Genomic DNA, 24,854 nt, shown 5'->3' on the forward strand with positions numbered 1-24,854 from the left:
TATCAACTTTTGAACGATTTCCGGTTAGGGGGTCATCCATAAATGACGTCACGCTTTTTTGACGATTTTTACCTCCCGCCTCCCCTCCGTCACACGTCGTCACAAAAAGCCAGCCCCCCCCCCCCCCCCTAAAATGACATCCCACCTCAGCCTACAACCCAACCTTAAAATTGCAGTTGAATTTTTTTATACATCGATATTTTTCTAAAATCTTGTCTGAACTCTGTCAAAATAGAGTGTTTTAATCTTCCTAATACAATTTATTAAAACAGTTTTTTGTAACGCGAAATAACTCCTAAAATTCATTTTCTAACATTGCTTTTTCATAATGCAAAAGTGTGACGTCGCACCTTCTGAACCCCCCCCCTCCCCCTCATCACACACCGTCACACACAAAATTACGGACCAACCCCTCCCCGCTACGAGTGTGACGTCATTTGTGGACGACCCCTAATCGGATTTGGTGCCTACTCTATTTCCGCTTGCTCGAAAGACAGTAACATTTAAGGTACATGTAAAAAACGTCACTAGTTAGTATTACATTATATGCGCATGTTGCTTTCAGACTTTGAACTACTTCCGGTAAACGGGAGTTATATTTTTTTTACTATTTCCGGGTAAACACTAAGACTTATTTACTGTTTAATTTATGTAGATGAAATTTCATATATTTTATGTATAATATTTTATACTTTGACTTCTTACAATTTTTCAGTGAACTTCAGCAACCGGAAATGGGACAGAGTGGTCTAGCGGTAGAGAGCTGGACCGCTAACCCGTAAGTCTCGAGTTCGAATCCGGGTTCAAGTCAGTAGACCGTCCCTGAGTCCACCCAACTCTAATGGGTACCTAGCTCACGTTAGGGAAAGTAAAGGCTGCTGGGCATAGTGCTGACCACATTATCTCTTTATATGCCGAGGTCACAGAAACAAGTGAACTCTACTTCACTTGCCAAATAGACCGTCAGGTTTGAAAGGGAAACTTTACTTTTTTTTAGCAACCAGAAGTGCTACTTTATTCCCATTTACTAAAATACCTATAACTTTAATACCGTTTTAGTTAGGTAAACGAAATTTTATAATTTAATACAAGATCTTATTTTCTTGATTATTTAAATGTTTGAATTAGTTCCGGTGAATGGAAGTCTGACATTTTGCTATTTTTGTTTTCTGAAAAAAAAAATATTTCTGCAAGACCGATTTCTTCAAAACATTTTCACTTATGTCTAGACTCGATGACAATGTAGTATGACATAAAATGTTGCTGAATTAGAAATTTAATTAACCTTTTAAAAACGCATAAATTTTTCCGTTATGCGCACTAATTGGTCGCTCTAAAATACACACATTTTTTACGTTTATTTAGTGCACAATTCTTTTTTTCTGTGCGATACTATTATATTTAAAAAAAATGTAATATACGAGGAAGTTTAGCGGAGATAATTCCTGCTTTATTTTAATAAAATAAAACAAAAACTTTGTTAGTTGTGGAGTTTGTTGTACATAAAACTATATTTAGAAATACTGTTTGTCAATTTAAATTATCAAAAAAAAACATTAAAAAATACATGATTTATAGATTGTTGTATTATATTTATTGTTTGTTTAGGTTTCATTAATAATTAAAATATGAAGTAAACGAATCTGCATATTTTTTAAAAATTATTTACGTTTTTCAATGAAATCTATCACATTTTTCTTGTGACAAAAGTGTTATGGTTAATAAAGAAAAATTACAGAAAATGAGGTGGGAACGGAAATATTAATAAGAAAAAAAAAGAAAAGCAAAAAAAAAAATAACAAAAAATCTTTTTCTGTTTAATTTGTAAAGCCTATAGAAAGCTTCGGTCGTTTCCGTGCTTACGGAAAAGACTATTACCTAATGAAGAAGAAATCTATCTTTTCAACGATAAATACTATATGATTGTAGAAAACCAAAAACGTTGGGGAAAAGCGATAGTTGTTTCATTTATATTATGTTGAAAAACTGCATTCTATATACATTGTAAAAGGAAATTCTTATAACAGTTCTTTTTTTTTCTAAATTTAAACAAAGATGAAGAACCCAAAACATTTACAAAAAAGTCAGGATTTTCGTGAGTTTCGTCTCAGAATATTGCCTTAAATTTCGTGAGATCAATCTCCAAAATTTAACTTTTATATTTTGAAGTCAAGAAAGTAAACCTCTTCATGTTTTACAAATGGTTACATTGATTAATTCTTTTTACTAATACTCAGATAAATCAAATATTTTAAAAAACCTTTATAGCAGAAAAGCTTTGGTCGCTCATGCGATCTTTTACATAATTATTTTAGCAACCAAAGCTTTTATGAAAGAAAGCTAATTAGTTTTATTTACTTATTTTCAATGCATTGAAAAGCTTGTTACTTTAAAGGGTGATTGAGTCTAGCTAGTTATATCCACTTGTGTTTTGGAATTTAGGAATCTATCGAATGATCGCTTGATTTTAATATTGTTATCCCCCCCCCCCCCCCCTTAGTTTTGAAAAAGTTTAATTAATTTTACCGACTAATTAATTATCTAATTAAATTAAAAAATACATATTATTGTATTGTCATCAAAGTGGAACGTATATGGAAAGTTTTAACGAAATCACTGCATTAGTGGGTCAAAATTGAGTTACAAGATATACCACAAACCCACAAACAAACAGACGTTGAGAACTAAATAAAAGCTTGTAAAAAAATGTAATTTTAATAGTTTTAGCTGTAGTATTTTTTGCTGGACGAGTGCTAGGATTTGGAGAAATCCAGCATCACTCACCGCTGAAATTCTCAACTTTATTCCTCCCTGCGTGGGTGTGTACATAGCACCCATTGTACCCCATTACAAAAACTGGGGCGCCGCTGCTGCCTGGACAGGTGGGTGCAGTGTAGGAGTACTTGGTGTATCTCACTGTATATTTCCAGGATATTTCTTTAATCACATAACCGATGGAGACCTTTTTAGATTTGCCGTGAGGAAAGGATACTATAAACACCACGTTTTCTTCCCTAGCAAGGTTGTTTCGATGATACTTCATCTTGATAGACCTATGGTCCTGAAAAAACGCTCGTGTCATATCTTTAAGCTTTTTTGCAAACTCAAGATCGTAAGTCACACATGCCATTTCCACTCTGTCTCCGTCCTTCCTCCTGCTATTCATGTACGAACCAACAAAAGTGAGAGTCGTATTGTCCTCCCATTCCAGAAAAACCTGTGTGTTTGTTGCCTCTTCCCCATCAAACACCAGCTGCATTGATGTGACTACAATAATCACCCCACATTCTTTCAGCGGTTCCCCATTCTGAATGCACAGTTCACATGGACAAGATTCTGGATGTTTCATTTTCACCGTCGGACCGAAATTAAAATAAACGTCTTCAATTCGACCTGTGCCGTACCTGATCAGCGATGTTCCTCTCTCCTGATAAAACGGGTAATCCCCTGTATAAAAGCTGGCGCGCTTTGGACGTTCCGTACTAACGTAAGTGACCTTCACCTTGACCGTTAACGCGGCCAGAGACTTGACAATATTCAGTACCGTCGGATCTCGATAGCGTTCTGGAAGATTTTCATACTTGAATTCGCCTGCGGGGATGAACTCTTCGTGGCCTGGATGTTTCTCACACTTGGCTTCGTGCTTGTCTAAATCTGCTTCACCTGCGTAACAGACTTCTGTTTCATGATGGCCTGTTGGATGTAAAATGACAAAAAAAAGTGAATTTCAACATGTTACATTATATACACAAAAAATAAGACATATTTTACTCTCCACCATTCAGAGTTTCTTCCAGGCATCTCTCCGGGGGAGGGGGGGGGGGGGGGTGGGCTTTGCCCCCCCCCCCCCCCGAAAAAATTCTACCGCCCCGCCGAACGAAAGGAAATTTATATAATTTATATAGAAAATATATACTTTTAACAGTGTCTGCCCCCCCCCTCCCGAAGAAAGTCTACCGCCCCCCGAAAATCGCAAGTGCCCCCCGAGAAAAAAGTCTGGAAGAAACACTGCCACCATTATTCCATAGTATGCTGTGTACCATTTTTTTTCTTACTAACCCTAGTAATATTATGCAATACCACGTTTACACTTGCTACATGTATAATATTTTTGTCCGAAAATAATAAACACTTCGCAAATAAGTGAGTACCCGACCCCCCCCCCCCTAAAGAAGGTCTGATGAAATTAACTTATGGCGAAGTTTTGGTTCTAGACTTGTACAGTATACATGTCGCATGTGTAAACACGCTGCAACACATCAAATAAACTCCTTTCCTCCAGTCACTGTCCGTCCACAAAACCTCGACATTATTCTGTTTTTGCAACACGACGGTTGTAAAAAAACATAAAACTAATCTTGAAAATTACATACATTGTAAAATAATCATTTAAAACACAGTGTAGTGTTAGTATCAACCATAAAACAGTAGTTCCTTGTCGTGTCTATCTATTTACCAAACCAATGTAATTATCATTTAGGGCAGGGGTCTCCAAACTTTTCAGTCCGAGGGCCGCATTAACTATCAATTTTCAGTTCGGGGGCCAGTTTCTTCCAGGCATGTCTTTGATTTTTCTGAGCAAAGTTCCTCAGCCATCACCAACAAACGATTTTTCCTTGGACAAAAAGATCTCCGCGGGCCGGATGAGAGCTCTTCACGGGCTGGATGCGGCCCGCGGGCCGTAGTTTGGAGACCCCTGATCTAGGTTAACGAGGGGAATTCAAATATCTAAAACACTGTAACAGAGCACTGTTGTATACTACCTCTCCACCAACTACAACCCAAATGATAGATTTAAATCATGTACGCAAATCTCTCAACATATCTTTAGTTAAACTCGAAGCCGAGAATACATAACTGTTTATAATAGAGGGCTGAAAAGTGAGTTCATTTAAACCAATTCTCAATACTGCTGCCTTTTTAAAGACTCTAATCTTTACCTGTCTATACTTGGCGTAGTAGTAATACACTTTGTAAATATCTCTGTGTCATATTATAATCTTGAGATCTATAAACTCAACATGAGGTTATTAGGAATTGCATTATTTATCAACTCAGAAATACATAAGTGATTTTAATAACCCACCCTATCACTCATATATAGCCCAGGGTTCGAACTGAAAACATACAACCGACACACGAGTGTGCTACATACCTCGTTTAATTTCATCGCTGTCGGTTTCTGCTTGCGTCGCCATTTTCTTTTTAAATAGCTGGTGATGGAATATATAAGAACTTACCTATTGTAACATGTGCAATGTTATTTTAAAAAAAAAAATAAATGAAACAGCATAGATTTTGTGAACAGAGAAACTCACCTGTTTCTATCAAAACACCACGTACAAGTGTTTAGGTCCACTTAACGGCGTGTGATTCTGGAGAAGGCTGCGATTAAAGTTTACTGCGTTTTTATATCGGTGAAGCGCACAGCTAGCTAGTCAATAGAGGCGTAGGGTCTCTGAGAAACAGCAGTGGATCTGGGGACTTGAAATCCCAGCAAACTTTTTATTTACATCCTTGTACAGCTGAGGCTATACTAAAATACGTAGGCTTTTTAAATGTAATATCTGCTGAGCTTTTCTTTCAAATACATTCTATAATTATCTCATAGGACGAAGTCTTCGCATAGTGTAGCGATATCGTTTTAGTTCATTTTAAAATTACGAGCCGACCCGCTGCGTATCATACGCCACTATTTAGTTGTTTTTTTTTTCTACTTTTCAGTAATTTATAATTTGTGAATTCGACAGTACCAATGCTGCCATTGAAAATATTTGCTTAAAAACACAACCCCCCCCCCCCCCCCACGTGAAAGCAGCCTCCTCTTAGTTACCTCCTCTAAGTTTAAAATCGTTTCAAACTCAATTATCTGCCCCTAACAGCCGTCACCAAACCCGTCTCTATGATTGTAAAATGTAAACAGAGTGAACACCGCTCACCAGATCATGTGGGGGTGGGGTGGGGGTGGTAGTGATAGTGATAGAGAGAAAGAGAGGGGACTGCAAAGGCGCGCTTGCAGCTTGTTTTCTAACTGATCCCAGAAGAGAATTATATATATAGATTATATAAGTGGTAACCTAAATGCAGTAATTAAAACAAAAATTAATATTAATTTACGATAAACAGACGATTTTCTTTGTGGCATTTAGTATGTTAGATATGTGCTTATCAAATGAAAACGATGGAGGACTGTACACAGTGAACGAGTGAAAGGGGATGAATGGGGTAAATGTTGTTTGTACCTGTTACCCTATTCCGTTTGTCCCTGTTTGTTCTCGTGCTGTGAGTTGTAATAGTCCGGTTGGTACCAGTTTATGAAAGGGTATATAAGGTGTATGAAAACGTGTGTGATGGCCTCAAATATGTCCATATCTCCAAGGCTAGTATAAGTTAGGTCTATACTAGTATTTAGCCACTGTATCGTAGTTTTACTATCCTGTGTGCAGTGTTTCTTCCAGACTTTTTTCTCCGGGGGGGGGGGGTGGCACTTGAAATTTTCGGAGGGGGGGGGGGGCGGTAGACTTTCTTCGGAGGGGGGGGGGGGCGGACACTGTTAAAAGTATATATTTTCTATATAAATTATATAAATTTCATTTCGTTCGGGGGGGGGGGGGGGCGATAGAATGCCTGGAAGGAACTCTGCCTGTGTGTTTTGTGTTTAGAATAGACTGTTTTAGGTGTAGCTAGTGTAGATATTATTAAATTATTTTAGTTTTGACCAGCCTTTGTTTTCATTCAGTCTTGTTTTGTAACCCGTTTGTGGTTGTTTGTCTTATGTGTTGCGTTACGCATCGGATCACCCGTAAGGCGTGTCCGTGTGTTCACAAAACGGTATCAAATATAGCATAGAAAACCTTTACATTCGTAGCTGCCTCTAGAAATGTTGGTCTCCGTTGTGTAAAGCATGAACTATTTCTTATACATGTGATACAATTAAAAAGAAGATATCTTCGCACACATATATTCACAGAACATCAACCAGTAACAAGTAACTGTGTTTCAAAATAAATAAAAGAAATAAAAGAAAAAAGAAAAAAAAATTGAAGAAACTTTTGAAGTGAGAAGCGTTTGAGAGTGTGTTGAAGAGACAGAAATAGAGTAAAACAAGGTAATTAAAAAGTCTAGTGACAATTTTAGCGCAATATCCTTATGTAATCTAAAAATAGCTCTGTCGTAGCGTAAATCAAGAGCAGGGTTAGTAAAACCATTGGTTAGTTATTAAAACGTTTTTTATTAATTTTTTTTTTCAGTATTTTACATGTTTTATTTACAATAGAGTTACATGACTAAAAACCATTGCGCGCCTAGCTACCGAACGTGATGGCGCAGCCATTGAACGTGACGGCGCAGCTATTGAACGTGATGACGCGTATGGTGTGGTTGGATAAACATGCCTACTAGTTCGGTCCAAATTTTAATTAATTCAAAAAACATTTTGTGACCGAACGAAAGGATATTTTTGAAAACTTTCTCGGTAATATTGTTCTAAATTATGGCAGGAATCGATTGGTACATGTTTCAAGTCGCTAAGTGGTCTGGTTGCCGAGATATGGGCAAAAAAACTGCATTTTTTCGAGGTTTTTTGGCTTTTCCGGGAAATCCATGAAAGAAACCCGGAATTTTTATGGCCTATGTTTATCCTCGTAACTTGCTTAACATAATTGCTTTTGGAACTAGTCCTCGATATTGCTTCGTTGAGGAGGAGATACGACTTAAAGCTGCGGACACACATCCATTCATACATTCATACATCCAGAAATGACGGGTTAATAAACGCAATTCTCCAGAATGGAAATTGCGCTAACCAGAATGGAAATTGCGCTAAAAGGAGAGGATATCGATGAGTCAGAGAAAAAAAAAGGGGGGGGGGGGCGATACAGGGGAATCGACGGAAGAGAGAGAGAGAGTGTGTTACGTTCGGGTTGGTTTAAACTCAAGAGACGATTCGTGTTTACTTCAATACTTTTATTCCTACTCAAATATATATTCATTCCAGCATAGCCCTCGTCCTAGCCGCTACCAAATAACCCGCGCTGACCCCCTACAATCGTTCACTCGCCCTTTTATACCCGCATTCGACCTTGGGATTACAATACATAAACACACCGGGGTTAATACACAGTAGGGTGAACTCAACTCACACGCGCACTCCCCCCTAAGTTCGAGACTATTCTATCCTATTCTACCCTGACCTCAAATGACCCGTAACAGAGAGAGAGAGAGAGAGAGAGAGAGAAACGGAAAAGCCTTACCAAACCCAATATTTAAATAAACTAAAATCCACTGGAGGGCTGCTGTGTTGAAGGTTTAAATTACCACAACCACACAGGGTAAACAGATCTTGGTGTATAAATAGTATGGATTCTTTAGTTTTACAGTTCATATTTTTAACAACATCAGCTATTCAGAGAAAATGTGAACGGGTTTTCCGTCTAGTAAAAATTACTGTCGTAGTCAGACGAGTGAAGGCATTTTCCCTTCTATTTCTTTCAGCCATTCACCCCCGTCCTCCGGCAGATTTTTGAGAAAATAAAAATTAAAAATAGGCCCACTAACAGTTATAGGTTACTGTACAAGGATGTAGTATCTATAATGCAAACTAGACGACCCGGTTTTCCGTTGGAAAACGGCCTGATCTCACAGAATAAAACAAACATCCCACTCAGGCAACCGCAACCATAGTATACTAACAAGAACTGCTGATAAAACCGTTCTTAAATCTGTGCATTGTCAATTAAGGGATTAATTAAGGGGTCGTCCAATCGTAACGCCGACATAACTTTTACTTCTGACCCCTTCTTCGCTCCTTCTTGTCCACACGCGTATTCTTTGTGCGAAATTATCATACCCCGCTCCTCACATGGATGTCATCAATCGTTAATCAGTTTTCTCAGAATATGTTTCCAGTATACTAATTTCATTACATGTGTTGTGTGTACCTTGCAGTGCTATGGTCTTTTAGACATGCTTAGTAAACAGTGTTTCTTCCAGACTTTTTTCTCCGGGGGGGGGGGGGCACTTAAAATTTTCGGGGGGGGGGGGGGGTGGGAGGTGGTAGATTTTCTTCGGGGGGGGGGGGGGCGGACACTGTTAAAAGTATATATTTTCTATATAAATTATATAAATTTCATTTCGTTCGGGGGGGGGGGAGGTGCAGTAGAATTTTATTTTGGGGGGGGGGGGGGGGTGGGGGGGTGGGGGGGCCTTGCCTGGAAGATGGCTGGAAGAAACTCTGTTAGTAAACGTTCTGGCTAGAATGTGAGCCCTCTACCAGAACTAACTAACTACTAACTAAAAGCTCAGCTTTCTAACACTTCAAACATTTGACATGTCTACTTTATTCTCTCTTCTTCAAACTGCATTTAACTAGTTTTGACAACGTAAAATAATTTGCATTTATTCAAGACGTGGGCATACGAAATTGCAAATAATTTAAGAACTAAAATAATATTGTTGAGAGAGGCTCAATTGTTTTGCAAAATGAAAATCAAATAAGTACAAATAAATTTCCTTTAATGGTGTTTCAATACTTTATTGCAAATGCAAGCTACTTTGAAGTTAAGATGACGGACTAATATCTGCTAAATACATTTGTTGTTACACAAAAGTCGACTAGAAAAAAATCATCCTTGTCCTCAATTAAATGTAAAAATAAACAATACATTTTTTTTTTTGTATTTCCTTTCTTTCCGTAATAATAAAATGTTAAGTGTCGATTCCGTAATATGTATTTCGCAAATAAAAAGTAAAAAAGCAGAATAAACAGCTTTAATAAAAGGATAAACTAGTCGATAGGGATTTTATTTGGAATAATTAGCAATGGTTATTTTCACTTGGAATCTTATCAATGTTACTATATTTCAACAAGTAAATTATATATCCAAAACATTATTAGACATAGATAATGACAAATTAGGCTTATAAATATAATTGACTCGAATATAAATATATACTATTTCGAAGTGATTCCTTGGTCACGTCGTCTATGATTGTTTGAGCTGTAAGGTTAAGAAAACCAGAAACTCACTCCGCTAAAATTTTCTGTCGGATTAGTTCCCCCGTGGGTGTGTAGGTACCACCCGTTGTACCCCATTACAAACACGGGGGCGCCGCTGCTGCCTGGGCAGGTGGGTGCTGTGTAGGAGTACTTGGTGAATGTCATGCCATTCTTCCATTTTACTTCTTTATTGACGCGACCAACAGTGACTTTTTTAGCTTTGCCGTGTGGATGTGACACAATAACGACCAAGTTTTCTTCCTTGGCAGATTGATTGTAAATGTATCTCTCTTTTACAAGTCTGTAATTTTCCTTAAACTTCTCAATCATGTCTTGAAGCTTTGTGATCAGCTCTAAGTCGTGTGTCACACATATAAATTCACACCTGTCTCCCTCCACGCTACTGCTCTCCATATGAGTTCCATTCAAGGTTACACTAGGAGTTTTCTCGTCCGCCCAGTCTATAAACACTGTGGTCTTTTTAGCTTCTTCCTCATCAAACACAACATGTGTGGCTGTCACAACACTTACCTCCCCCCACTCATTCACCCGTTTACCTGAGGTTTTGCAGGTTTCACACGGGCAAGTCGCATTAGGCCCACCTTGCATGCGAATCTTGGTACAGGCATTTTCGATCTTCCCAGTTCCAAATCTCATTGATTTATTTCCATCCTTCGTATAAAACGGGAAACCCCCAATAAAAAAAGAAGAGTGCTCAGGACGGTCTTTACTACCTCGATTGACCTTCAACTTAACAGTAAGAGCTGCCAAGGACTGGATCACTTGCATCATGTCCAGATCCTGGTAACGTTCAGGGAGATGATCGTAATCAAAATCTTGTATAGGTATAAAGTTAACATGGCCGGGGTTCTTCTTACAATCCTGATGGTGCTTGTCTAATTCAGCTTCGCATTCGTAACAAATCTCTGTATCATGATGACCTGTTTTAATGAATAATTATTATTTAGACCTGCACTTATTATCCTTTAAAATTTTCAGAGTCGAAATTTAATCATTATACAAATATTTAACTACAGTGTTATAAAAATTGATGTTTACAATAACATAACATACAGACCGGTAAACTTGTTGCTTACTAAAATTACAAATAATCATCGGTATTTTTTTTTTTTTTTTTTTTTACCTAAATGTAAGTTATAAAAGCTATAATTGTGTCAATAGATGAGTTACATACCTGGTTTTATATCACCGTCGTCGTTTCCATCGAGTGATGCCATTCTGTTCTCAAATGTTAACGATGTTCTTTATTGTTTTCTAACGAGGCAACAACAAATTATATCTAAATTAATCAAACATTGTAGCTGCTTGTTTAACAGCACAATTAGCAACTTATGTTTTTAATGTTTTTAAATTAAAACATTTTATATATCTGTATATTTAATTGATAAAAAATCAGTCTACAATAATGTGAACACTATGTCAGAATAGCGAAGTAATTAATAAAGATATTTTTTAATGTTTAAGCTGAAAATACTAAATCGTGTTGAAGAAAAAAATAATATCCTTTTGCAGCATAATGTTTTTTTCCCAATGATATCTAATAGAAGTTACCTTTCTTACAATGAATTTTTAACCCCATCAGTAAGACCTCGGTATTTTGCCTGCTTTAAAATACACGGTTAAATATATTAAATCATCCTAGTATAATAATTACACATTATAGTGCTTGAGCTCATATATTTTTGTTTTCAAACTCTTTTAAAATCGGAAATGTAAACATCTCTGTCTTATTTAGTTGTATTCAGGGGCGTAGCGAGGGGGGGGGGGGGGGCGGGGGTGCGGACCGCACCGGGTGACACCATTTAGGGGGGTGACACCAAGGCAAAAAATAGCAAAATATATAGAGAAAAACTTGAGGGGGGTGCAAATCGAAAGTTTGAAAGTTTGTCCCCGGGAAGGGTCGCAACGCCTCTAGTTGTATTTAACTTTAAAATTCCTTGCCGTATTTTCACATTTCTAAAACTGCTAAATGCTGCATAACTGAGTTAATAAATCTCAACTCAAGGATAAACATTTTTCCTTCAACTCTAATAACATCCCACAGTTGGATTCGAGATGATCGATCCCTTTATAAGACTATTCAGTTTAACTATATCACACTATAACTCATTGACCATTACATTGGGTAAATTGCTGTTATGTAAATATAGACAATTAAAGACAAATCGCATGGTTTAAGTAAAGCTTATCACAATATCGATGTGCAGTTAAAAACAAATAACTTACATAATGAGAAATGTGGAAAAGTCTCTGTAGTTATCACAAGAAGCAGTAGCGAAACTTACAGCAATGGATTCTGGCGATGGTTTAGTATCCGCTTGGCTTTATAACTAGTGTAAATAACTCGACGGATGTAAAATCTTTTGAGCAAAAGGCTGGGGAAACTGCATTCGTCACTTTAGCAAACATTAGATTAGCATACGTGTACGGCTAGGTTTTTTTTTTCTTTTCAGATGTTCTGTGTTTGTCTTCATTTCATTTTATGTGTCAGCACCGTTTCAAAAACGAAAGGATGTTTAAAATACTGTACTCCTAGTTGTATCTTATTTATTGTTAGTTCTTATAAATATTTAGATTAAACTATCTAAAAATGTAATGAAATTTGAGGTTTTACTTATAAAAAATGAATTCTACTATACTTTACATATAACTGTAACTTTATCTTAAAGATCGGTTTACAAATAATACTTTTGACATCTTACATACAATAGTTAAAAATCAACATACTGTAGTGTATCCAATAAATGAAAAAAAAAGAAACATACAGTAGAAAAACAGAGATACTTTTGCATAGTGTGAGAAACAAAAGAAAAAGAAATAATATCAAATCAACGGGGGGATATTATGAGAGTGATTGAGAAAGCTAAAGGTCGATAGAAAATTGAAAAAAAAAGGTGTCGATCGTCAAAGCCGATGCTCTATTTTACAATTATCAAGAAGAAAGACCCGAGGAAAAGGAGGTAGAAAATTTGGCAATTTACATTTTTTTTTAAAAATCAAATCTTTACTTTAAACATCTGTGTATTGTCATGAATAATTATATATTTTACTCTGATAATGGCTGGATATTCTTCTTGCCTCTACCCGTATAATCCATTATTATTTATCCCGGGTATTGGTTAGAAAATACGTTTTAACTCATTCTTACTGTATTTGGAAATTATTAGCTAACACTAATACGTACTTCATTCGAAATGTACTGTCATATTCTACCCTTTATTCGGTCGTGTATTACGTTGATCCTATTTTACCAAATCCACGCCTCACAAAGATAACACACAAAATATATTTTATTGATAAAAAAACGTATTTTTGCATAGCAAAGTTAAATATTAATTGACTAAACTACTACAAAATTTAAAAAAATATTGAATAAAATGTATACATGTCACGTGGATGTTCGAATATTTAATACGACACTATGTCTACAAACATTATACATCACACATAAAACTCATAAGAATTATGTTAAGTATGATGATTAAAATTATTTAGATATCCAACAGTTGATTTCAATAGCGATTAGGCTATCTCTGCTGAAAAACAAACAAAATTAAATAAAAACTAATTTTATTTTTGTATTTTAATGATATTCTAAGGATTTGTTTGTAAAAAAAAACACATTTATCCGAACACTAATTTAAAGACCCTACTTATATTACGTAATATTACGTATGGGGTGGTTTATCATCCTTGTTGTATTGGTACTAGGGTGACACATAGAAAAGTAATATGTCATTGCATATGAATGTCTTTAGTATTATTTCGTTTTTGCCAAATGTCCACTTTATACATGTTAAATGAATATGTTACACCAAGAGCCACTAAAATTGTTTTCATAAAACCCAGTATTGGTTTTGACAGCTTTGTTAGTGCGTTAAAAAGTGTGTATAAAATGACATATTTATGTGTTATATAACACTATCACAATTTTAAGTGTAAATTACCTACTATAAAATAAATCAGTTATAACGTTGTTACTTTCTGAATATTATCTTCAACTGTACTTTTTAGTACAGCTTCCTGTTTCTGAGTGTTTAAATATGATGAAAACATAACTTGCTCTATGCACAATCATAGGTGTGAATTTATGTATAATTTTAAAAAAAACTATTGATATATATATCCACTTAACTAAGCTTTTTAAAAATGTAATTCAATTATATAATCTAAGTGACTTTGATCAATAAAATATTTTAATTGTTTATATGAAATTTTAAAAGTAGGTTGTTAGGAATACAATTCATTTGATTACTTATTTCACCTTTAGGTATGTGTAATACTAACTATTTGTTAAATGACACTTCTATAAAATCTCCATCTTTTAGTACTTCAATTTCTGGCGTTTCTTCATTTTTTTGGGGTCTGCCATTAAATGGAAACCTCAGCTTGTTTACGTCCTTCCCGTAATGATCGCAATAAGCTCTGATAAAATCAATCAGTTTTCCTTGTCTGTCTAGCTTCAAGCTAATGTATCTGTTCGTCCTGTTTCTTGCACAACAGTTGTTCAAAATTCGTTTGGATCGTTTACGGTAGTCCCATCAAGTTGAGCTGGATAAAAATAATGAAACCATTAAAGTCTATTAACGTTTGGTGAGAGAAAAAATAAAAAAAATTAAACAGACTTACAATAATAAGTTGTACATCAACTGAAACATATATTTGGATTACACCATATGTTAAAAACAAGTATAGAAATATTGTGGTTAGATTATTAGTGTGTCCTATAAATCGAAGCATTTTTTTATAAACCTTATTGGGGGAGATGGGATGCATTTATTAATCTTTACAAGATTAAATTGAGAAATTATTCGTTTTAACTAAGTAACATTTATATCATGAAACGCTTTATGATATTTGTTTATTATGTCCTCTATTTTATTTATTAGCTCACTGTAGCAAATAGTTTGTGTCCAATTTAAAATATGATTTTACTGTACAAATTAATTACACGTGGCTTGATTTAAGTAAAATTATTATTAATTAGATCATTTTTATCTTTTAATTTTCCTTACAAACACTGATAATCAAGACGTAATAAAAACTAGTACATACAATATGTATTTGCTAGCAGTTAGATATAAACCCGAAATATAATTAAATTTAACATTTAAAAAAACAAACATTCAACCTTTATGTATATACAGCCTAAATCTTACCTGTCAAGCTGCTAATTTGGTTCAATAATTCCTGTTCTTTCTTGGCTTGCAAATCTGATAAGGACTTGAGCAGGGTCTGTATTTGCTGAGTGTGATCTTTTCGCAAGTTTTCCATGTTTTCGTTCATCTTTTTATCACTCTCTTCTTTCAGTTCTTTGAATTGTTTATTGTGTTCCTCCAATCTTCGTTGCTCGCGATCCTTGGCATACTTTTCATTTTCAAGCATCACTTGACGGAGAACATTTTTTTCCTCTTCGGCAGCAGTTTTTAATTGTTCCAACAGATTTATTTTTTCCTCCGCTTGTTTCCGTTTTATCTCATTTGCCTCTAAAAGTTGCAATTTACTTTTCATAGCCTCATTTTTTGTACAAATTAGAATCAAGGTGTATTCATTATGAGGTTGGTGAAATGAGAAGTGATTTTAAATAGTGATAAGATATTTTTTTTTAAAATTAAGTTTTATAAAATGACTTTCGGTAGTCATTTACTTCATATTTATTTTGCGTTCATCGGAGTACATATTTAAAGGGTTTAATATAAATTTTGCTAATTATAGAGACGTCGAATCTGTAAAATTTCGTATATTTTGTAGAGCTAAATGGTAGAAAGAAAAAAAAATATTTCTGCTACAAAAAAAAATTGAGATTTTATACAGAGGGTAGCTAAATAATCATTTCTCAAGACCTACGTTTCTGTAAAATCTGTATGTCTTTTTAGAGAGTAATTGTTGTTACCTGTAAGTGTTATGTTGTAATGCCAAATCCCTATGGAGACGGCAGTTGTCACTGAAGAAATGATAATCCTGTCATACCAAACAGCTACTAACATACAAGTTGTCAACAAAGAGCCTAATATAATTTTATCATTTTTTTTTCATTTCTTAGATCCTTCGGGACTTTGAAAAAAAAATTTTCTGAAAAGAAAACAAACAAACAAGCAAGAAATTAAATAGTGATAGGCAGAGGGGGGGGGGGGCGGGGTGTGCGGACCGCACCGGTGACACCATTTGGGGGGGGGGGGGAGGTGACACCAAGGCATAAAATAGCAAAATATATAGATAAAAATTTGAGGGGGAGGGGGTGTAAGTCGAGAGTTTGAAGTGGGGTGCAAATCGCTACGCCTCTGGGGGGTGACACGATTAAGTGCCGCACCGGGTGACACCCGACCTCGCTACGCCACTGGTGATAGGGGTCGTCCAACAAATTGTTGTGAAAAATGACGAGGAGAGGATGGAGGTTGACATTGTGTTGTGTGGGAAAAGCATCCAGAATATGTGAATGTGCTACACAACATGTCTCTAGACATTTTAACTCATTATTTATGCTCATATACTTGCCCCGTAGACCGTCACGTTTGAGGGGGAACTTTACTTACTACTTACTATCAGAGGCGTAGCGAGGGGGGGGGGGGGGGGGTCGGGGGGTGCGGACCGCACCGGGTGACACCATTTAGGGGGTGACACCAAGGCAAAAAAATAGCAAAATATATAGAGAAAAACTTGAGGGGGGGTGCAAATCGAAAGTTTGAGGGGGGGGGGGGGGGGGTTGCAAATCGAAAACTTGAGGGAGGTGCAAATCGAAAATTTGTCCCCGGGAAGGGTCGCTACGCCTCTGGGGGATGACACCATTAAGTGCCGCACCGGGTGACACCCGACCTCGCTACGCCACTGCTTACTATGCATACTCATTGAAAATATACATTGAAGCTAAAAACGTCTTACGGAATAATTACCTGGTTGTTTTATTCGTCTCAGACATGTAATTTACAGCATTATTTTGCTTTGGCTCTTAGTTCGCTTTAGTATTAATTATTATCATTAGCTCGCGAGTACTGATACAGATTTACAACAGTAATAGGCTTTCTTCTTTTAAACATCTATTTTCGTGCGTTAAAATGGTTTATTTATACATAGTTCAAATGTCTTAGGCTAGATTAATATGTACAACTAGCTTATGTATCATTTTGTATCAACGTCTTTGCTTATTTAATATTTTTGTGATAAATGTACCAGATATGAAAACCTAAGTTAGGTCCAAAGTTGTACCAAAGTACTGTCGAAGTTTTTGGCCAACTATTCCAAGAATAAATGTACTGTGAAAATAAAACCATTTCATTACCACAAATATTTTAATTGGTGGGGGGGGGGGTACCTGTATGTTTTTGGTTCATCATTTAATTAACCCCTCCCCCCCCCCCCCTAAATATTTAAAAAGAAAAATAGTTGATTGTTTTACAAACATACAATTACTAGTCTAGCATCTATCTTTTGGTTAGTTACGAAAATGACGACATTCAAGATTTGGAATATTGAAACGATGCTTTTTATGAAACGTTTTTTTTTCAGTATGTGTAAGCTTATTTTACAAATGGTATTATCTAAAATATATAACCCTTGGCTTAACACTGACACTACAGTTGGTCTAACGTTAATACTAAATGCAAAACTTAAGTTCATTGAAAGTTCGAAAAATGTTAATCGTAAACATATTACCCTACTAGAAATATTGTACGTTTTTGCATACACGATAGAGAAAGATGTTATTTTGCGTAGATGTAAAACAATGGGCTGATTAATTACATCTCTATAGTTGTACTTACATGTATGTTTTCTTAGGTTTAGTGTGTCTTAGTATGTCTTAGAATATGCTGTGCTGTATGTTTCAAACTGAAACCTTTAGCACAAACAAGTTCAAACTGATTACCCTAGATCTAGCTAGAATTATTGACAACGAAATCGAAATTAAATCATACATTTATTAATAGCTTTCTAAATTTCCGATATTATCTTATGGCTTGTACTTTAATGTCCGTTAAATTTGTATGTGTTTACGTGTAGGTTTTATTTCTCACATCATAACTGTTTTAATTAAAAACATAATTAAAATTCTCAGATAACAGAACAATGCTAGTTTACCCAGATAATGATGTTTTAGAGGACTGCCACATACTGTTAATTATCAGAGGTCTAACACATCGCAGTTGTACCTTCGTTATCAAAAGAGATTAATGTCTTCGGAGACTTGTAAGGCACACACTGTCTTATTATGGAATGTGAAAGTTTCAGGGTCGATAGTTAACAAACCAATGTTGAACATAATGTTTGAATACAAGAGCATACGTCTTCTAACCCAAACGTCTAGAGTTCAAATCGGGTTCGTGTCCTTAGAACGTCCATAAGTCCACCAAATTCTGATGGTTATCTAACTCACCTTAGGGAAAGTAGAGACGGTTGGACATGTTGTTGAATACGATCCCTTCATATTCTAAGCTCATTGAAACACGTCAGCCCTACTTAACCTTCCCATTGCACCTTCAAGTTAGGAAAGGTAATTTACAGTATGTATTTAACAATTCTACCAGCTCTGTTGGGTAAAACTGTTTCTAGTGTCGAGGTAAAAGAACACTGTTCGTGGCTATTTTTTTAAACCTCAAGTTATAGAAATCCAGTCTGCTCCTCTTTCAAACAAACCCCTCAATAATATTTAACGCCTCTTCATTTCCTATGGGGTCCATTTCTATGACGTAATTGATGTTGTCAACAGTCCCCCACACTTCATTTTGTCACGTCACTTGTCTCCAATATGCATTGATTAGCGTTAGTGCATGATCGGTGTCTTTCAAGGAGTTTCTCTTAAAAACGTCTTTATAAAGCCATGTTTTGCTCACGTCTCTGTACCCCCCTTCCATATTTCTCACCCGCACACAAAAGACTTTACAAACATGTCAAAGATTAAAATGTAGAATTTTCTTTACAGTGCATTTAAATTTTAATTACACGCTTTAAAGTTAAAGGCAATTTTTGCTTTGAGTATTCTTTGAGTATTTCGATTTGCACCCCCCCCCCCTCCTCAAACTATTTATAATGCAAAAATGCAGCTAAAATGACATTTTAATTTGTTTTTACAACCCATTTTGGCGCCACCTAAGGTCGGCGCCCAGGGACATATGTACCCCCCTGCCCCCCCCCCCCCCCCATCGCTACACCTCTGCCTGCAGTGCACAAGATCCCCAACACGGTAGAACAGAAATGTGTGGAAACTTGTTCCGGATGCAAACTCCAAAACTTCTGATGTGTAAACACTCCATTAAGAAAATATCACAGAGCCTAAACAATATGGCAACATACCAAAAAATTAGGCTACAGAAACATTTTAGAAATGTTTATTTTGATATTTTCTTTCAAATACATCCTTGTCTAAAAGATAAAAAATGTTTCTTTACTGTAAATGACAAGCAATATTTTGTTTATAACAATATTTATGCACAATACTCAGCGTAAGATTAATCATGTCTATTTTATCAATTCCAAGTTTAAGCAATGTGAACAAATTTTATGGACAGATCTACTACATCAACTTTTATAATTAAAATTAAAATCAACCATAATGTAAAGTTTTAAATAACATGAATTAAATCACTGGTTATGAAATAATTAATTACAATTTAAAAAAAAAATAACTATTTTGGGGTCAAATAAGCTTAACAAAAGTAGTAAAAATAGTAAAAGAAAAACTGTTTAAATCATACCAATTTAGTTTTGTTTTATATTAGTAAAATAGTTCCGAGACAACGAGGACATTGAAAAAATACAATTATTTTACTAAAACAGCAGTAATGGTTTTTATTTTTATATTTATAGACATTTATACTTTGAATTATTCACCAATAACAACTTTACGATGCTGCTAATGAGACGGTTAAAGAGTAATTATTTCCTACGAGGTTTATCTTTCTCGGTCTTGGCACTTTTGGAGCTGGGAAAAAATGAGGAAAACGAATAGACCTCCCCGCTATAGTTCTCTTCTCCATTTTCTCCTGCGTGGGTATGTAGGTACCACCCGTTATACCCCATTACAAAAACTGGGGCGCCGCTGCTGCCTGGGCAGGTGGGTGCTGTGTAGGAATACCTGGTAAAGGTCATGTCACGGTTCCAGGTTTTCTCTTTATTGACATGACCTACAGAGACCTTCTTAGACTTGCCGTGTGGATAGGATACAATGATGACGATATTTTCTTCTTGCGCGATTTTATTCGGAATGTACGTGATCTTGGCGTTTCTGTACTCATCTTGGTACTCATCCGTCATCTGACGGAGCATGTCGATGAGCTTCAGGTCGTGCGTGACGCACACGCACTCGCACCTGTCTCCGTCTGCACTTTCGCTGGTCCAATGAAAACCTTCCAAAGTGTACCTCGTGCCGTCTTCCCAATCGAGAAATACCTCCGTGTGTTTCGCCTCATCGCCGTCATACACCAGGTGTATGGCTGTCACCACACTCACCTCCCCCCATTCTTTCACCGGTTTCCCTGTTTTTTTTACAGAGATCACACGGACAGGTTCTGCTAGGGCTTCCCTCCTGTTTCAGCTCATCCTTCACAACCGCATTGTCTATTCTACCGGTCCCGTACCTGACCAGCGAAGCTCCTCTCTTGGTGTAGAAAGGGTAATCCCCTGTATAAAAAGCAGAGCGTTTTGGTCTGTTATTGCTGATGTAACTGACCTTCAACTTGACCGTAAGAGCTGCCAAAGACTTGACCATGCTTAACATGGTTCTATCTTTATAACGTTCAGGGAGATTATCGAAAGCCGAAAACTTTAAAGGGTATGTATTTCTCATGTCCTGGGTTCTTCTTACATTCGGTTTCATGCTTGTCTAAATCAGCTTCACCTTCGTAACAGACTTCAGTTTCATGACGACCTGTTTGAGTTATGTTAAAATAAACACAAATTGATTAAAATATGAAGCACATATTATATAATACAATTGCAGGATATATTGTTACCCCCCATACCTAACTCATTAAATTGTGTGCCTTTACCACTGACTACCCCTACACATTCCATTACATATATGAACATCTTTTCAGCCTTCTTAACACAACACTAGTTAATTTAGTACAACAAAAAAATATTTTAAAGAAATCATAAATATCACGTTCATTTCAAGTATCGGTGAATTATAAAAAAAGATATGTAATTACGTCTTATTTTTATTTTGAAATTTAAAAACTATGATACCCTGCCATGTCTACTAATAGGCTACACTCTGTATGTTGAAATGTTCGCAAAAAGGTAAGCAAATGTCCTATTGTATGTTATTTTTTTATACCACCATTCCATATTATATCAAGTTTCTTCGTTTTATACAAGGAGTGCACGACAAATAAAAAAAAGTTTAATACAGCGAGAATTTTACAGGCAGGGATATTTAAAATAATCATACTCTAAATTTAAAGATTAACAAACTACAATAGATCTTTTAACACTGTTCATGACAGTAAATTGTTAATGATTTATGCGACTCATTTAACACACTACATGGTACAACATTGCTCGGGGAAGAGAACGGATACCAATTAAACTTGAGGTAGGTGTTGCTGATTATTTACCTCGTTTAATGTCGGCGTCGTCTGCTGCTGGTGCTTGGTGCTGCCATTTTGATGTCTGGTGTTGTTGATATCTGTTAAATTCTACTAGGAAAATACACAACATAAATTATAGTCGTCTTTAAGAGATTTAAAGCATTATACAACAGAACAAAATTTAAATTTTTAAGAGATTTAAAACCATTATTGAAAAGTAAGTAAAATATATAAACCGTATGTTGTACTTATATGATGGATTTATGTAAATTTTCGAGACGATATCTTATAGCATACAGTTATATTACAAAGCTAACAAACAATATTATCTAATTATGTAATGAGTGGGACGGCGTGGCCTAATGGTAGCGCATACGACAACAAATCCGATAATCTCGGTGTTCGAATCTAGGGTGTGCGTCTGTAGAGTCCACCCAGCTATGATGGGTACCTCACTCACTTTAGGGAATGTTAAGTCGGCCTAAGTCATTGAACTCTATTTCACATGTTCAATGGACCATACGATTTAAAAACTGTACTTTACTCTCATATAAAATAGAACTTTATTTTTATTTTCATCTTATTCCAGAAAGTGAAAATACAGAAAGAAAAATATCTCTAGAATTAATGTTACTACACGTTTTGACATAGTAAGATATTTTAGAATATACTTACGTCTAGTGAAACGGTGGAAACTATCTAGTTTCTGAAGAGATCAGTACAAACTTCAGGCAAATCTGGTCGATGGTGTAGTGAAAGGTGCAACAAGCTTTATAGAACTGATGCACACAAGTTAATAGAAAAAAAGACGTAGGGAAATACAACACCTGGCATTTGAGCAAACATCGTATTCACATCCGTGTACCGGAGAAGGTTTTCCCAGATTTTATTTCATCTCTGTCCTGTGTATCTCTATACAGGAGGCTGCTTTAAACATGGGCCTACATTAGTAGGCTACAGAACGAGGACTCAAAGTATTGACGTAAAATTGTTTTTCTTGAAAAATTTCAAACTCTGATGAATAAATGAGTTATGTAAAGAATTATTACTAATGCAGATATATATATATATATATATATATATATATATATATATATATATATATTATATATATATATATATATATACATATATGTAATATATACATGTCACAATTGTCTTAGTGATGCCTAGCAAGTGGTATTAGTCAGAGTTTCTTCCAGGCTATCTCTTCGGGGGGTGGGGGGGGGGGGCTATATCGCCCCCCCCCCCCCCCCGAACGAAATGAAATTTATATAATTTATATAGAAAATATATACTTTTAACAGTGTCGCCCCCCCCCCCCGAAGAAAGTCTACCGCCCCCCCCCCCGAAAATTTCAAGTGCCCCCCCCCCCCCCGGAGAAAAAAGTCTGGATGAAACACTGGTATTAGTATTTATGAAAGATCGAATAAAGTAATAAAGTACTACATATTTTAGTTATGGAAATCGAATAGTCCTGGTAGGTGTTGTATATGTTATATCTGCAACCATAGTATCTTCTTCTTCTTCTTCGTTCTTAATTTTTGAATATGGTGGAGGATTCAGACAACAAGTCCAACTTCATGGACAAAACCGGACTGTGGTTTCCAGTTTGTCAGGTGTCCCATATAATTTTTCCCTGAGTGGGGTGGGCTGGGGCCAGTGTCTGCCTCTTGCCTGGCCATACAGGAGTACAATCCTGGAGTACGTGCTCCGTGTTTTCCGGGGCCTTGCCACAAGGGCACATTTCGCTACACCCAACCTTCAGTTTTTTTGTGCATGTGTTGATTTAGTCTGTTGTGGCCTGTTCTAAGTCGAAAGATTATGTATTGTTGTTTTCGTGTTAAATTGTAATAGCCGTCGTCTTTAATGTAGTGAGGGTGTGTGACAGACCACATTTGCGTTTGTTTGTGTTTAATTATTCTTTTTATTTCTTTTGGGTGTAGCGAAATTTTCCGGTTGTGGTTTCTTTCCCCCAATTTTTGCCAGCTGGTCTGCGATCTCGTTACCCTGGATCTGGCAGTGGGCCCGGGATCCACTGCAGCACAATTCTGCTGCAGGTATTTTTTAGCCTCTCTAGTGCTGTCATGAGTGTTTGAATATAGGACTCCGGATTTTGTAGGGATTGCAGGACTGATTTTGGCATCTGTAAGAATAAAATCTGACTATTCGGTGATTCAGGGTGTTCTGACAGGAGGTTTGCTGCGTGTTCTAAAGCTTCTTTTTCTGCCCTAAAATTGTCGGATAGGCTGCCTGTGGCTATTGCCTTTTCCAGACTTTTTCCGCTTGGCCATTCAATAAGGATGCCAGCCCCGCCGTTTTTTGTGGCATCTTCAGCTGAGCCATCTGTGAAAAACTCTAATCCAGGTATTGCTGGGGTACTGATCCTTAATGTGTTTATTTGTTATTTTCTTAAGTTCTTCTAGATCATAGTCAGATTTTTTTCCTATGGTGTCTATTGAGTCAATAATGGTTAAGTGACAGTGGGAGATCCAAGGCGGGAGAGGTTTTGAGTTTTTTATTGCTTCAGGAATGATTATTTTCGATTTCATATTTCTTTTTCAGATTCTTTGCTTCTTTGATGAAACTTGTTCTTTGTAGTCTGGTTGATGGACTGGGTTTTCTGGAGTTTTTGTTTTAGGTTATGGTTTTCCAGTGCCTCTAGCTTTGTGTAATGAGTGAGGATTTTTGATTCTCTTCTTTCTTCTATTGAGCTAAGAAGCGGCTATTTCCTCCATAGCTTTTATGGGTGTTGTTTTCATGGCTCCTGTCATTATTCTCAAACCAATGTTCTGAACTTTGTCAATTTTGCTAATATTTGTTTTTGCTGCTGGAGCCCCAAGCCGAAGCACCATATTCTAACGTAGGTCTCACATAGCTGGTGTAGGTTTTTTTCCAGGATGTGGTGATTTGCTCCCCAGGTCTGTTCCTGCCAGTTTCCTCATTATAAGTCGTTTAGAAATTTGAAAGGCAATAAATATTGCTACACTGACATCAGCGGGCACAATATTTGCCATTTTTATTTGTAAACCAGCTTCAGAAGATACAGAGATTGGGAAGTATCTGAAAACATAGAGCAGAAGATGGAGATGGTAATCATCGAAAGAAAGAGAGAGAGAGAGAGAGAGAGAGAGAGAGAGAGAGAGAGAGAACGTAACAGGGAAAAAAGGAGAAACAAATTTGCTCAGCTTCCATTTTCTACTGGAATTATCTTAACAATTCTAGTGCTCAATAACTAAAGCAAAACGTATGTGTAGGGGGTTCCAATTCTCATTTGTAGAAAAGGATAAATAGCCCAACAACTTCAATACTAA

At 36.2% G+C, this 24,854-nt stretch overlaps 3 protein-coding genes across 3 annotated transcripts; all 3 read right to left on the reverse strand.

Annotated features, from left to right (window-relative positions):
- Window positions 1–2,728: 2,728 nt before the first annotated feature.
- Window positions 2,729–5,551, reverse strand: LOC131956464 (uncharacterized). The gene is made up of 3 exons (XM_059320913.1): window positions 5,319–5,551; window positions 5,156–5,213; window positions 2,729–3,693 (listed from the first exon to the last, which is right to left on the reverse strand). The coding sequence occupies exons 2-3, from the start codon at window positions 5,196–5,198 to the stop codon at window positions 2,777–2,779; spliced, it is 960 nt and encodes a 319-aa protein (XP_059176896.1). The 5' UTR covers window positions 5,199–5,213; window positions 5,319–5,551; the 3' UTR covers window positions 2,729–2,776.
- An 8,830-nt stretch (window positions 5,552–14,381) lies between these two features.
- Window positions 14,382–15,537, reverse strand: LOC131956460 (uncharacterized). Its single transcript, XM_059320909.1, has 2 exons — window positions 15,178–15,537; window positions 14,382–14,569 (listed from the first exon to the last, which is right to left on the reverse strand). The coding sequence occupies exons 1-2, from the start codon at window positions 15,527–15,529 to the stop codon at window positions 14,526–14,528; spliced, it is 396 nt and encodes a 131-aa protein (XP_059176892.1). The 5' UTR covers window positions 15,530–15,537; the 3' UTR covers window positions 14,382–14,525.
- A 4,276-nt stretch (window positions 15,538–19,813) lies between these two features.
- On the reverse strand, window positions 19,814–20,717 carry LOC131956463 (uncharacterized). Its single transcript, XM_059320912.1, has 2 exons — window positions 20,587–20,717; window positions 19,814–20,534 (listed from the first exon to the last, which is right to left on the reverse strand). Exons 1-2 carry the CDS (start codon window positions 20,715–20,717, stop codon window positions 19,886–19,888), a joined length of 780 nt encoding a protein of 259 aa, XP_059176895.1. The 3' UTR covers window positions 19,814–19,885.
- Between the last annotated feature and the right edge of the window lie 4,137 nt (window positions 20,718–24,854).

The sequence above is a fragment of the Physella acuta genome, unplaced genomic scaffold, assembly GCF_028476545.2.
Source record: "Physella acuta isolate Inbredline_101_S28 unplaced genomic scaffold, ASM2847654v3 ptg001151l, whole genome shotgun sequence".
Taxonomy (NCBI): Eukaryota; Metazoa; Mollusca; class Gastropoda; family Physidae; genus Physella; species Physella acuta.